Source organism: Carcharodon carcharias, chromosome 8 (assembly GCF_017639515.1).
Source record: "Carcharodon carcharias isolate sCarCar2 chromosome 8, sCarCar2.pri, whole genome shotgun sequence".
Lineage (NCBI taxonomy): Eukaryota > Metazoa > Chordata > Chondrichthyes > Lamniformes > Lamnidae > Carcharodon > Carcharodon carcharias.
This window is the reverse complement of record NC_054474.1, coordinates 10,849,597-10,865,418: the sequence shown is the minus strand read 5'-3', so window position 1 is coordinate 10,865,418 and position 15,822 is coordinate 10,849,597. Positions and strand designations below refer to the sequence as shown.

General features: G+C 42.1%; 1 protein-coding gene across 1 annotated transcript in view; it reads left to right on the top strand.

Moving 5' to 3' along the window:
• Positions 1-15,822, top strand: part of LOC121281394 (cadherin-23-like) — a 125,375-nt gene that overhangs the window by 66,167 nt on the left and 43,386 nt on the right. Inside the window, 2 exon segments of the mRNA XM_041194338.1 lie at positions 655-3,155; positions 5,293-5,401. Of these exon segments, the coding sequence (XP_041050272.1) occupies positions 655-3,155; positions 5,293-5,401 (2,610 nt within the window).

Sequence of the window (15,822 nt, the reverse complement as noted above, 5' to 3'; positions counted from 1 at the left end):
AACCATTAATGCGTTTTCTTCACTGTTGAAAAGACGCGGGCCGTTGGAATCACTAAAATCGGCAGCCAGAGTTGCTGTTAGAACCAAGGAACACCCGGCAGACAGGAAAACAGTTGCATAACTTTTGAGTTCGCTGAAGTTTAGACTTCGAATCACATTGACTTAACTTTCTCACAAGCATTGATGAAAGTCTATACATAATACAAATTACGCAACTTACAGCGTCACATTTATGGATTCATCTGCGTGAAAGTTGACTTAACTATTAAATTACAATATTAGTAGTTAAGAAAACAAAATTTCAAATGCCACAACTGTTTGAAACAAATCGACAAATGAAGGCTGCTAAACAACGCATTGGAATGTTTTCCAGCACAAGGTCGAATTTTTATTGCGCACCATAAAATACACAGATTCATTGGTAAAGTCCATGAAAGCAGTTCAGCTTTAAGAAATGCCTGGTGTAGTTATGGGTAAGGACTCTTTGTGTCGCTGTCTACCAATAAGAAAACCAAACGTTGCGAGAGATCTACCTCCCTCCTTTTATACAAAACACAGTGCAGAAGCAGAGGGCAGGACAAACGTTGCCAGCATTTAAATCATCGAGTCACGACCAGAAGGAGCGCACACTGAGGCCTAACGTTTAGCCGTTTAATATGGACATTTTTCTCCACCAGAAGAAGCATTCGATTTTCCAGCGAGACAGATAAGAGGGCGAGATTGGGAGAAATTTTGGTATATTTACAACGTGATGCCATCGGGAACAATGGCGACAGCACCCAGCCGCCAGTTCTATTTCATATACCTAGCGTGTGTCTGGGATCTAGTTTTCGGGCAAATACGTTACTCGATCCCTGAGGAACTGGACCGCGGTGCGTTTGTTGGGAATATCGCCGAGGATTTAGGCCTCAGCATTCGAGAGATGACAGTTCGCAAATTTAGGCTGGTCTCTGATGGCGGTGCACAGTTATTGAAGGTCAACACGGGGAATGGAATTTTAGTTGTGAACGAGAGAGTCGACAGGGAAATTCTCTGTGGAGGGAGCTCGACCTGCACTGTTTCTCAGGATGTGGCGGTAGAAAATCCTTTGGAAATACATCGCGTTGACGTGGAGATATTGGATATAAATGACAACTCGCCCAGTTTTGCCAAAAAGAGATATTCTTTACAAGTCTCTGAGTCGACTGCAGCAGGAGCTCTCTTCCCTCTCGAGAGCGCACACGATCCAGACGTCGGCACAAACACAGTGAGTGTTTATCAAATCAGCACAAACAAGCACTTTGGCCTGAAGACTCACAGCAAAAGAGATGGGAGTAAAATTGCAGAATTGATGTTAGAAGACAGCTTAGACCGCGAGAAACAGTCAACATTTCACCTAATACTGACGGCAATTGACGGTGGAATTCCTCGGAGATCTGGCACTGCAGAAATAATCATTACTGTGCTGGACAACAATGATAACGCTCCCGTATTCGATCATCAAATATACAGGGTTAACATATTGGAGAACGCACCAAAAGGTAGCTCGGTGATAACAATAAACGCTAATGATTTAGATGAAGGAACAAATGGCGAGGTAAAATACTTTTTAACTAGTCACGTTTCTCAAAAGGTTCAGGAGTTGTTCAGTTTGGACCCAGAAACAGGACAGATTCGAGTTCAAGGCTCACTGGACTATGAGGAAAATAATGTTTATGAACTTGACGTACAAGCTGTGGACAATGGTACACCCACATTAGCTGAGCGCGCCGAGATTCTTGTTGAATTAATTGATGTTAATGATAACCCGCCGGAGTTAAAATTGACCTCGGTATCGAGTAAAGTACGGGAAGATGCGGCATTCGGATCGGTAGTCGGTATAATAAGTGTGATGGATCGAGATTCTGGTGAAAATGGAAAGGTACAGTGTCAGGTGCCTCCAAATATCCCGTTTAAACTTCAAAAGTCTTTGAATAATCAGTACAAGTTGGTAGTCAGCGGCACACTGGATCGCGAAACGACTCCGCTATACAACATCTGCATTTCAGCCTGGGATGCAGGATCACCCGCTCTTTCAACAAATAGAACCATCCTCATTTCTGTTTCTGATGTAAATGATAATGCTCCACAGTTTACGCAACCGTCATACAGTTTGTTTCTGATGGAAAACAATACTCCGGGCGCATCGATATTTGCTGTTACTGCTTTAGACCCTGACTTGGACAAGAATAGCGAGGTGTCATATTTCATTTTGGAGAGTCGCATACAAGATCTTTCAGCGTCTGGCGACGTTACGGTTAACTCGGAAAGTGGACACATTTACGCGCTGCGCTCCTTTGACTATGAAATACGGAAGAATTTTCAGATCACAGTTGAAGCTCAGGACGCTGGAATCCCCCCCTTGAGCAGCACTGCCATCGTGAATATTATTATCTTGGACCAAAATGACAATGTTCCAGTTATTGTTTCACCTTCAATGTACAACAGCTCAGTGGCGATGGTTGTATCCAAGTCGGCACATCCAGGATACTTGGTTTCCAAGGTAATTGCTACAGATGCAGATTCCGGACAGAACGCACGGCTTTCCTATCAACTCATAGAAGCCACCGATCGCAGTGTTTTTAGTGTGGGATTTAACTCTGGAGAAATCCGAACAACTCGAAGCTTCAGAGACCAAGATGCCCTGACACAGAGGCTTGTAATTTTGGTAAAGGACAATGGGCAGCCCAGTCTCTCCAGTACGGTGACAATTCTATTTTCAGTCCTGGCTAACGTTACTGAAAACTTCTTAGAGCGAAAAAACAAGCCCAGAAATTCCGAATTATTTTCAGATTTAAATCTGTTGCTAATCATAACCTTAGGGTCAACTTCCTGCATATTTCTATTAATAATATTTTTTCTGATCGCCCTTAAGTGCAAGCAAGACAGGAATACTTACGGCTACAGGTCCGGAATTTGTTGCTACAGACGGAGGAATTCCTCTGATGCCTTTAATGTTAGATCTGTCCCCAAAACCCCATTAAATTACCCCGACAGTGCTCAAACTTTGCCTATCCGGGAATCGTATAATTACACGGTTTGTCTCTCTCCTGAATCATCTAAGAGTGATTTCTTGTTTTTAAAACCGTGCCATCCAACCTTGCCTCTCGATGTTGTCAACATTCGTGACACAGGGAAATAATTGAATTTGTCCATGTTTACTGTAATTGATCTGCGTGTCGAAAATCTATATATACACAGAGAAGTAAAAAGAGTTCGACGTATCGGTATGTGGGTGGATGGCACAACGTTTGTATTAATGTACAGGTGCATATATATTAGAGTTGCTGTATTATAATTGCTAATTTATCATTGTTATTAACATTAGAAGCCTTATTTTTTGTCTGTGATTTACCATTGGAGAAAAGCTGAGCACTATAAATAATAAACCTATCCAGTTGAACTACATAAAGTCCTGATAACACTTTTTAAAACAGCTTGACATTAATAGTTCTACTCAACATTTTATTTTCAGTCGTATGTGTGCTAGCTTGATACCTTGTGTTGGCTGTTGTTTGTTGTGCAAAGATTGACATTGTTTTAGTAAAGTTTCGTCCTTTTAGAAAGATTCCACAGTCACTGACCTTCTCTGCAATCTGTAGAGAGAGCTGACAGGGTTAGTTATGTAGAATTTTGATTATATTCGAAAAGAGTCAAAGATATTGTTAATTACTGTGGGAATGTGGCCTTCAATGATAGGACGGTACGTGTTACATTCTTCACTCGCTGCCCCTGTATCTTTAGTTCATTCTGGGCATTTGAGAGCCACCAGTAAGAACATTAATATTGATTTCTAATGGCCCTTGGGGAAATGGTATTGAGCCTTATTCTTAAACCGCTGCAGTCTATAAGCTGAGGGTACTCCCACAAAGCTGTAATGAAGGCAGAAGCTGATCCAACCTACATGAAGGGGCCGTGATATTTACCAAAGTCGTTATTGCACGCGTATAGAATAGGCGTTCCCATGTAACTGTTGCCCCTGTATCTACAGGTTGCGGACGTCCAGTATTTGGATTGTGCCCTGGAAGCTGCATAGGATATGAGATTACAACACACATATGATACACACTGCAGTCTTAGTGCGTCGGGTAGGCGGGGTTTGGAGCGGGTCACAAGACCCGACCTCATGTTGTGAGACTGGAGTCACATTTAGCACAAGCCAAGTAAGGGTATCGGCTTATCTTACTTTAAAAAAAAAACATACCACTGTACTCTCACCAACATCCAACAGCGGTCATACCACGAAAACAGAAAATGGTTGATATACTTAAAAACTTAGCATGTCAATGTAGAAATGAGATGCAAAATGGAGTAGGAGGATTACATAATATTGGAAAAGTATATATTTTCATTGCAGGAAATTCTGAAATATGATCAAAAGAATCTCCTTTACCAATATGTTCTGAGTCCAAATAGAAGAAGATATTGCCTGTTATGTTCTTAGGAAAAATGTTGGGCATAGCCCACCAAATGGCTTTTTGGAAGACTTGGGCAAAAGTCATTATTGCATCAAAACATTTAGTTTAGTAGTGAAGAATAGCGAAAAGATTCTAAAACAGAACTTTTAAGTAAGAGGGTTAACTCAATGAAAGGAGATCAGATATCGGGCCGGTAAAATTGAGTCAAAGTCTGGCAAGGAAGATTGTAACAGGACCATTTTCTTTTCTTTCACAGGAAGTGGTTAAACTAACGTATGTTGCCCACCATAAGTTCCTCCTGGAGAGCGTTATGGTCAACGGTGTTATTGAACTGTTGTAATCAATATTGTTGAGATACATCCACTGTGCTCTTAGGAAGTGGTCTAGGATGTTGATCCAGTGAAATTAAGGAATGGTGATATAGTTCCAAGTCACGATGCTGTGTGGCTTGGAGCGGGACTTGCAGGTAGTGATGTTCCCGTGTATCTGCTATCCTGTTTGGAAGGTGCTGTAGAAGGAGCCTTGGTGAGTTGACGCAGTGCATCTCGTAGATGGCACACACTGCTATCACTGTGCATTGGTGATGCAGGGACTTAACGCTTAGGGTGGTGGATGGGATGCCAAGCAAGCGTTCTGCTTTGTCCTGGATGGTGTCAAGCTTATTGATTGTTGATGGAGCTGCACTCATCCAGGCAATTGGAGAGTATTCCATTACACTCGGGACTTGTGCCATGTAGCTGTTGAATAGGATTAGGGGAGTCAGGCAAAGGCGTTGCTCGTTACAAAACCCCTAGCTTCTCACTTGCAATTCTGTCCATGGTATTTAAACGGCTGATCCAATTATGCTTCTGTCAAGATATTGATCGTGGGGATTCAGCAATGGTGAAGTCATTGAATGTCAATGGTTACCTTAAAGGAGAAGATGTATCTCGTATAGGATATGCATATTCCAAAAAGGGCAAAAGGTAGGCAAAACAATGCAATGGCTCCATGGATGTCAAGGGAGCTACAGAACAAGATGAAAAATAAAAAAGCATGTATAATGACACCTGGTAGACTGATGCTTCAACCGAGAACCAAAGTAAAGGAGATTATTTCAGAGTTGGAATGAAGAGAAAACTACGACTAACATATGGTGAATATGTGAATACAATGGTAGTTTGACATAAAAAGGAACATGAAAATCTTCTACCAACATGTAAATATTACATTAGTGGTACGTGATGAAGTGAACCCTAATAGGGAAATTGAAGTTGATATATAAATAGTTGTTTGGCAGTATAGAGGCTAGAATATTGCTGAAAAAAGAGATACACTGTCGAAGGTTTTCGCCTTGCACTCATTAGGAGAGATACACGTGAATACCAATAATAAAGGGAACAACAATTTATACAGCATGGCAAGGGAATGCAATTTGTTGGCATGAATACTCTGATTGGTAGAGGCGTTGCCAGAGAGAATGTATCAATGAACAGATCACTTCCAGGCTTTTGTTTTAATTCAAACCTGGCAGGTCGACTCCGATTAATTGAGTATTGACATGGGGAAATAAAGTAAGGAATGGCTGCCCCCACAACACCCCCCCCCCCCCGCCCCCAAGGCCTTTGCTTAGTTGAAAAGGGCACAAGGCGTGGGCTTGTTCCTGTTGTCTGCAAAGGACAGGGCCCTGTGAGGGGAAATATGTAGTTTCTAGCATGTGTATGTGAGCCACTCTGCGACCACAACAGATAAACTTAATTCGGTTATAAGTATGATTCTTAACACAATCAAAATTTTTGAGGATGTGTTGTCCAATTCCAGACTCAAATCTAATGGCAGACACTATGTTCTCACCTTTCTGAGGGCTGATTATGTCAGCACTCTGCCTATTTTGAACAGCTGAAGCGCTGTGCTGTTTGATATGATCTGCAATGTTGCCTTTATTCTTTCATGGGATTTGAGCATTGCTGGCAAGGCCAACATTTGTTGCCCGTCGCTAATTGTCATTGAGCTGACTGGCTTGCCACGCCATTTCGGAGGGTTTTTCCAGCTTATTAACCCAATCCAAATTTGAATGGCTGTCATGATGGGGTTTGGAGTCTTGTCCCCAGAATTTTAGACTGCGCCCCTGAATTACGAATCCATTCACGTTACTACTACGCAGCTGCCTCCCCCGAACTATTAGAATGCATGACCTATGCATGTGGCATCACATCGGCACTGGAATTCACATATCACATTGCTCATTTGTGCGATAGGCAGAACGTCTTTTTGGTTTGAAGCAATATCGTCTTGGTGGAGACTCATGTCGCTACTGCATAGCAGTTGCTCCAACTTTTGAGACATCTTACCCTTCCAGGCTAATCTAAGATAGAGTGGGCCCATTTCAGACTCGAAGGTCTCAGCCTCAGGCACTTTCATGGGTTTGCGTGATACACAGGGAGAAATGGTCTGGTCAGGATAGCCATTATCCCATAGTGTCAAGATTGAACGGTGAATAAATGGTTTAGGCCCCGTTCATTAAGTTGCTGAAAAGCTGCATCTTACACTGCCTAGAACCGTGGAAATCCCAATGCATATATTGATCAGCGAAGGTGGACTTGCACTAGACTATATTAGAGAACCCAACGGCAGATTTCTCAAGGAGCATGTCGAAGAAAGATAGCTCATTCGACTGTTCCATTTTAAAGTTGACTTTCAGCGGAGGTTGGCGCTGATTAAGGTGTCTAAGAAAATTCCTACTAGCAGCCGATGATTAAATATAGCAAACATCTCATCTGCATGTAGGACCAGAGACATTTGCCCACAGTGTAAGCTTTGATGCTGAAATAGGGGACATCGAAGGCATCCTGCAGAATAATGGCTACCCTGATCGGATCATTGCTCGCTGCATATTTCACCAACTCATGAATGAGACTAAGGTCGCAAACCTCAGTGCTGAGAAGTTCCCAAAATACCTCAGATTACCCTAGAAGGGTAAGGTGTCTCAAAGTTTTGAACAACAGGTGACGTTATCCATTATATGTACTATGATGCAGTAGTCAGAGGGATGTTATTCTACGCCAACAGGATGCTACTGTCAGACCAAAAAGACGTTCTGCCTGTCGCACGAAGTAGTACGTATGAATTTCAGTGCTGATCTGTTGCCAGGTTTGTAGGCCGGAGATGCCAATAATTCAATGACCACCTCAAACAGCACACCTTTCAGCCATTCAGCCCGTGCTTTCAAAACTTAATACATAATGTCCAATATTAGATGTGATTTTGCAATTGGACAGCACTTGCGTAAAGATCCTGATTCTACTAAGAGTCACACTGGCAACCAATTGAAGATTATCAGTTGGGTTCACAGTGTGGCTTAATTATGCTTGCTGGAGGTTACATATATTCACATACAGCGGCTCGCCCCTTGCAGACAGAAAGAGCATGTCCACACATTGTGCCTTCTTCAATTAAACAAAAGCTTGAATGACCGCCATTCCCTGGTTAATTCCACATGGCACTACCTTGACCACTCAGCCGATCTGCATGATTTGAATTTAAACAAATTTCTGGCAGTGACCTGCTCCCTAGTGGATTCTCCATGGCCACATCCCTACCAATCATGGTTCACTTGCCAATCAATCAGCACTCTCTCCTCGTACAGTATGCGCTGTATTTGCGTTTGCTATTGGTATTCATGAGTATCTGTCCTGATGAATGCAAAACAAAAGCTTTGACAGTATGTCTCATTGTCAGCAATACTCAAGTTAATATATGGTTAAAGGCGCAGGGCATGGAGAGAAAATGGAATGAGTATTTTGTATCGGTACTACTAAGGCAGTTTCATAAATTACTCTTCACAAAGCGTGCACGAGTTGTTCAAAGTGGAGGTCAATACTAGAGAGATCAGAGTTAAAATGTTTACATGATTTCGAAATCAGAGGTTGATGAGCTTACAGTGCAAGCGGTCGACAACGAGACATTCCAAAGTGCTCCAAATCCTGAGAGCTCACTATCGCAGGGGTAAAATGAACTGTTGTTGAGTCCGGAGGATTTCGCTTTTTTTCATTCTTTTAAGCAGATTTCTGTGGGTTTGGAATCTCATGTAGGTCAGCAGATTTCCTTAGTGAGCCGGATGGACTCTCATGGACTCTCATGACAATTGTTCCACGTTCACCACTGGTTTGTAATTTCAGATATTTATCGAAATCACATTCCACCATCTGTTGCAGTGGGATTCGAACTCGGGTGCCAAGAGCATTAAGGTAAAAGCAAAATACTGCAGATGCTGGAAATCTAGAACAAAAACAAAAATAGCTGGAAAAACTCAGCAGGTCTGACAGCATCTGCGGAGTGCAACACAGTTAACGTTTTGAGCCCGATTGACTCTTCATCAGAACTAAGGAAAAATAGAAAATAAATGAAATATAAGCTGCTTCAAGGGGGGGGGGGGGGGGGGTTGGGGGGGCTGGGGGCAAGTATTTCTATCCATTGTTTTATCTATATCTTTTAGCCTAATTCCATCCCCCCCAGCCCCACCCCCACCCCCACCCCCACGAGGGCCATCTGTCCCTTGATCGTCCTGCTTTCTGCCCTTAATGTCCCTATTAGCACATTTCTTAGCTAATATCACCACCATCTTTGTTCTTTTGTTTATGCCATCTTTTGGCTATCTCCACCTATCACTGGCCCTCTATCCAGCTCTACCTGTCCCACCCACCCCACCACCCCCCCACTCATCCCTTACACCAGCTTATATTTCACTTATTTTCTATTTATCCTTAGTTTTGAAGAAGAGTCATTCGAACCCAAAAGGTTAACTGTGTTCCTCGCCGCAGATGCTGTCAGACCTGCTGAATTTTTCCAGGTATTTTTATTTTTGCCCAGATCATGAACCTGGATTTTTAGATTACCCGCCCAGTGAGAATACTACTACACCACCGCCTGATCGTGTCTTTAATCAGAAACCTGCGCCAACAGAATGTTTTTCATTACTCTGGGACCGCTCAGACTCTCCCTTCTTCCGAAGCGTATGGGCACACCGTTCGCTTTCCCCGAGAATCATCCAAGATTGATTTTTTTTCTGAAGTCCTGCCATAATTCATTCCCTGTCAGTGACGTCACTGTTAGTGATGGTAACATGGGAAATTAAACAACAGAGCAATCTTGTACAGTAGCTGATGGTTAATATACCTCAGATAGGAATTGATATATTGCACAGTGCAATGCAAAAGCCTGATGTGATGGTTCATGTTGTTTATTCGTCACAACAACTGTTTATGGAAACTATAGCGATACCTATATAACGTTGCCCCGTTTGAAATTTTCTGAGCAGTACATGTTTAACCATTGCTTTGATAAATCACACGTTTCCAATTGTTATAAGTTGGACAGAAAGCAACATTTCGCCAATAACTTTAAAGGATTACCCTTTGTAGCATTTTCCACAGATACCATAGCGCAATAATTTTTTGGTTTAAAATTTGATTGCAGATATAACTTTATTTATTTTTCTCCTCCCCGTTCATGTAAAGGCACACACACACAAAAATGTTTTTTTTACAGCCTCCTGAAGTTAACCCCGCGGCCATTAATCTTGGAATCAGAATCAAATTAATCATCTGTGATAACGTTTTCTGGCTATAGATTATTACATTCTGGAGGAAAGGTACATTCGAAATTCTGCGAGAATTAATCGCATGATATCGAGTTGTTACAATCTTCTAGAAACATTCGTATACATTTCAAACACTAATGACAAATTGAGTAGAACGAAAACGAATCATAGCATTTCAAGTCCCTACACCATGCAATGATTTTGTAGTGCAGGTAGGCCAGTCAGAGGCCAATCAGTCTTTAACTGACAAGCAAATTAACATTTAAAGCAGTGGAAAATACTAGACAATTTCGGACAAATCTGCCAATTGGATTAATTATGGATTGATACAAAGCTACAGGATGTACGCTTTTGACCGAAGGATCTTGGAGCCCTCAGCGAAAACCGATGTTAACTTGATATCCTAGCACTGAATAATCGCCGAACATTCGCACTTGGAATGCTTTGCTGTGAAAACATACAAACCTCCAAACAATAGATGTGCCTCTTGTGCACATCCCTGAGTCGTTGCTGGAGGGAGGATTATCAAGACACACAGTTAAAAGCAGCGGCGCGGAGCCTGCTGCAGGCGAATTTAACAGATCTGCCAGAGAGGCCCACAGTTAAAGGTAGTGGCTGGGAGTCAGCGGGAGACAAAGCGAGTCTCAGTGGGTATAATATTGGAGATACACAGTTAAAAACAATGGCGGAGTGCCAGAAGGACCGAGCGAGCCGGTTTGAAGAAGAAAACAAATGTCAAAATGTGACGTCAGAGGAAAGCGTTTTTGGTTGGTGAGTATTTTTTGCTCTCTTTCTAAACTAGAGCATTAATTTAAACTAGAAAGTGGCAAAGTCGAAAAAAAAACCCACAAGTTTAAAAAGGGCAGGACCTGAAAGCGGAGAGTTAAAAAGCTGAGCGGAGATTTGAAAAGATTGGGTGCTTACCGGGCTCACCCAGAATCGAAGTGAAATCATTTGATTTGAAGTCCCGTAGGGTTACTGTTCTGGAAAGATTTTAATTGAATCTAACAATGAAATATAAACGAAGACAAAATTGACTGATCCATTAATTAGTGCAGATACTAAAATCTGAAGTCAATTTCATGCTTTAACATATAATTACAACTGCTTTTCAAATTATATAATTAGATCAAGATGAAAATGTCATAATTAAGTAAGAAGGGATAGAAAAACAAAGTGTTCTGATTTTATCAGCAAAATAACATCTAAAGTTTTTAGGTAAAATAACAGTTCAATAAAACATGTTTATTAACCTTTGTACAAAATAAATTCTCAACAAAAGGGAAGCACCTGATTGACGAGTAGGTGAACAGTTTATGAGTTTTATTTAATCACTAACTTTCAATATTTGATAAAAAGCGTCATGATAGGGTAGCCCAGATCTATGGAGTATACATCCTGTTTCATGTGGAAAATGCAGTGTGCTGCTCATGCCTTGGATTACCAGATGTGCAGCAAGTATCGTCAAATGGAGCAGCTCGAGTACCGGGATTCAGGGCTTGTGCAGCACTTGCTGTTACTGCAGTGCATCTGCTAGGCTGGGAGATTTATGGAAAGCACATTTCTCGATGTGGTCACCCCACAGCTTAAAGGCTAACACAGATAGAGGAAATGCGTGACTGCTGAGAACTCAGGAAGGATCGGCCAATGTGTCAGGGTAAGGAATTTCACCAAAGTTAATGGGAGGAACGGCCTCCTTCTGTGTCATTAATGTCATTAATGACAAAGTGAGTCGCAAGTGAGCATAGAAATTGAAAGATTGAGCTGATGAAGAAATGACTGGAGAGATAGGGCAGGAGGTTAGGTTGTAGATTCTTGGGGCATTGAAACGAGTTCTTAGGGAGATGAGACCTTGATATGAACCTTGGCCAGGCGCTCAGCTGTTTATATTATCCAGTTAGGGACCAATACGTATTTGTTTAAAGTATACAAAGTTGGAGAATCAAGGCGCTTAGCTAAGGAAATGAAAACAAAAGGTTCCACGGGCTTTGAACAAACAAAAATAAAATTTACTTTAAAAGATCAGAAAGAAAGATCAATTTACACTATATACTTTATACTCTGATAATCAGGGTTAATATCAGGCACATGTGAATTAACCAACAAATTGTGGTAGAATACACCAACGGCACAATCAATGGCAGAAGTGACCAAGTCAGATTCCTCACGTTTCTCAACAACCCACCCACATATCAGGAAATATTGCGAGTCCATCAATCTCGTGGACAATCCATCTCTCACGAAGGATTTTAGCCGATCTTGCCTTGGAATTCCTTCTTCAAGTCGCAGCAATTCAGACGGCCTCAATGACAGCCCAACTCACAGGGTTTCAATTTCGTCTCCAAAGACTCTGCCATCCTAAATTTCTGATTCTGCACTCCTGCACTAACTCACAAACATAAGTTCAGCTCCTTAGTCGGGCAGAGCAGCATACAGCTGCTCTGAAAGTTTTCTGATGCCCCAACCACACACAGCCTGGAATCACCAACATTCTGCTACATTTTCCAATCTCCAGGTCTTGACCAGAGATTGCCAGGGACTTTCTTGGTCTCTCTTTTATGCCTAGCGATTCTCCTGAGAACCCTTTGATTTCACAGGCTTCTTTGAGCCCTCACCATTCAAAGTCTGCCAACCACAGCCCTTTTTATGCTTTGAGCCTCCTTCTGTGCTGGGACTTCTCCCGATCCCCTGTCTCTGTTCCTTGTCTGGAACTTCCTTTGGGACCACCCACTGTCCTCTGCCTGGGGTTGGTGTCGACTATGTAATTCTGCTCCGGCTCACATGATCTGTGTTTTCACAATATTTCTTTATGTTTCTGTTTTTATGAAGGCAGTCATAATCACGAATCCCTTTAACTTCTAGAGACTGCATTCAGTGCCCACTACTAGCTCACGCATGCTCAAAACTGCCAGGCTTGTCATGACTATGGAGTTCCTGACCCCACACCACGAGAAAGTAAGTTGGATTTCCCTATCATACCTTCCCCGGGAAGAAAGAAAACTTCACCATAGTGAAGGTTCCTTTTCAATCACTTTGCAATTTCTTTACAAGAAGTAGTTAAATCACAAACATTTAACAAATAGTTTATTACACACTGTACAGATAACCTTTTCAGTTTGTTCCAAAATTACACATATCACATTGTAAAGTTACAAAGGCATCACCAAAGCACCTTTCAAAAAGAAAGTCCATCTGTCCTTTGAGCATTTAAACTTTTAAGCCACCTATTCCACCGAAGTGAAATATGTCTCAACTCCATCTTCAGTGAATTTAGGAAATAAGTGAAGAGCTCGGAGTGGGACTCGATTCTTCTTCCAAACTAGTAGCCTTTCTTTCACTCCATAACCAAAGCATTCCTAACGCCCGGTCATGCTGTATGGTTATTTTGTTCTCTGGATTTCAAGTTCGAACTTTTGCATTTCTTTTTCTTTTTCCTATTCAAGGTGTTCCATTTCTTCTTTCTCTCTTTTTCCAGTTTGAACAATTTTCATTTCTCTTTCTGTCTCAAGCTGCCTCATTTACGACTAAATTCTAACTAATTCAACTGATTTATCAAACGCTGTGCTATTAACTCAATTATATCTGCTTTCTTCGCCCCTGCTTTTAACTCTAACTCTAATTTATCTGCTAACTTGATTAACCTAGCTTTGGTCAATTTTTGCAAATCACTCAAGGGTGAAAGTCCAGAAAAGTCATTTCAATCGACAAAGCTATTCGGCTTTTCAATAAGTGCAGCAAAGTCATAGTGACATCTTATCAACCTCCAACTCAGTAAGTAAGAACAATCATATTTGACCGTGGATTCGAAATTCTGGAGAAGCCCTTCTTTTATGTTATGAAACTTAGCCAGGCCCAAATGTGTTGTACGATATGGTTAGGGAACAATAACTATTTGTTTAAAGTCGACAAAGTCTGAGGTTCAAGGCACATGCTCAGAGAATAAAGCCAGGTTTTTTAGGATTTTCCTAATCCCACCTCTTCGTCAGTGCTCCACCTGAGCCCTCACCACTTTAAGCAGCCTCTTTCTGCCTAGAACCTCTTTCTCTGCTCCTATTTCTCCTTAACTGGGACCTCTTCCCGTCCCCTGTCCTGGTTCCCTCTCTGAGAATTCTTTTTGGACCTGTCCCCTCTTCCCGTCCCCTGACTGGGAACCATTTGCACTCCCCGTCACATGACAGGATGGCTGAACCCATTAGCTGCCGGATTGCCCGTGTGCAGCTAGCCCCCGAAGCTGGGCAGGAACTGGAGCTCGTACACAACCCCCACCCTCGCCTAGCTCCACCAGAAGGACAGTTGGACCTCATCACAGCCTGGATGTGATGCACCTTAGCAAAGCCGGGACCAACTTTGTTACCCAATACTTTGTTAATATATTGGAAGCGTTTAAACTAACTAGACAGGAGTGTGGGAACCAGGAAGTAAGATTAGAGGAACATCAATGTGTATGGAGCACTGAGAAAGACAGAGAGCGCTAGAGAAGGAAATGATAGGGCAGTCGGTGGGTTCAGAGGAAGAGGGGATGGACTAAAATGTGAAATAGGGTCACTGTGCATGCACGTGAATAGCAGCATGTAGTTAAATAAAGATTGGTGATCTGCAGACGTTGATAGCTGCGTAGACATATGATAACCTGGCCAATAACGGATCAGCCCATAAGACCATAAGACGTAGGAGTAGAAGTAGGCCATTCGGCCCATCGAGTCTGCTGCGCCATTCAATGACATAACTGCTGATCTGATAATGCTCAACTCCACTTTCGTGCCTCCCCCCCATAAACCCTGATTTACTGACCGATTAAAAATCTGTCTATTTCAGCCTTAAATATACTTAGTGACCCAGCGGTAAAGAATTCCACAGATTCACTACCCTTTGGCAGAAGAAATTCCTCCTCATCTCTGTCTTTAATGAACGACCCCTTAACTGAGATTATGCCTTCTGATCCTAGACTCCACAAGGGAAAACAGCCTCTCAGCATCTACCCTGTAAAGCCCCCTAAGAATTTTAATTGTTTCATTAAGGCCGCCTCTCTTTCTTCTAAACTCCAATGAATACAGGCCCAACCTACTCAACCTCTCCTCATAAGAAACTCCCTCCATACCCAGGGTCAACCTAATGAAACTTCTCTGGACTGCCTCCAATGCCAATATATCTTTCCTTAGATATGGGGACCAAAAATGTTCACAGTATTGAAGGGGTTGTCTAACTGGTGCCTTGCAAGGCTTCATGATTTTAAACTCCATTCCCTGTGAAAAAAAGCTAGGGAAGGAGGCAAGGATGAGGAGCTGGCGGCATTGATTAAGGAGAACAGTATTGTGCTTGACAGAAAGTATATCCCAGAGGGTTAAAGGGCAGAATTTATTTTGCCAGCGCTGAGGAGTAGTAAAGGTATCATTACATTGCTTGGCGTTTGTTATGGTGCAACATCTAGTGGGAAAAATACAGAGGAAAATATTTGCAAGGAAATTTCAGTGTTACCCAATAATTGTACGTTATAACGGGTAACTTTAATGATCCTAATATAGACTGGAATAGGAACAGTGTTATTTGCAGAGAGGGGGAACAAATCTTAGAGCGTGTTTAGGAGAATTTTCGACATCAGTATGCTTCCAGTCCAATGAGAAATAAGGCATCAAATGGAACCTTGACGCCTCAAATTGCTGGTTATTAGTGCATCAATTAGACCACAGAACAATGTTTGCGCAAATCACCCGCATTCTTTCCTGTGTAAGGTATGTCACCTTGTGGCGTCATTAACCTGTAGTGACACAACGCCATCGCAACAACACGTCACGGTGGAAAGATAGAAAG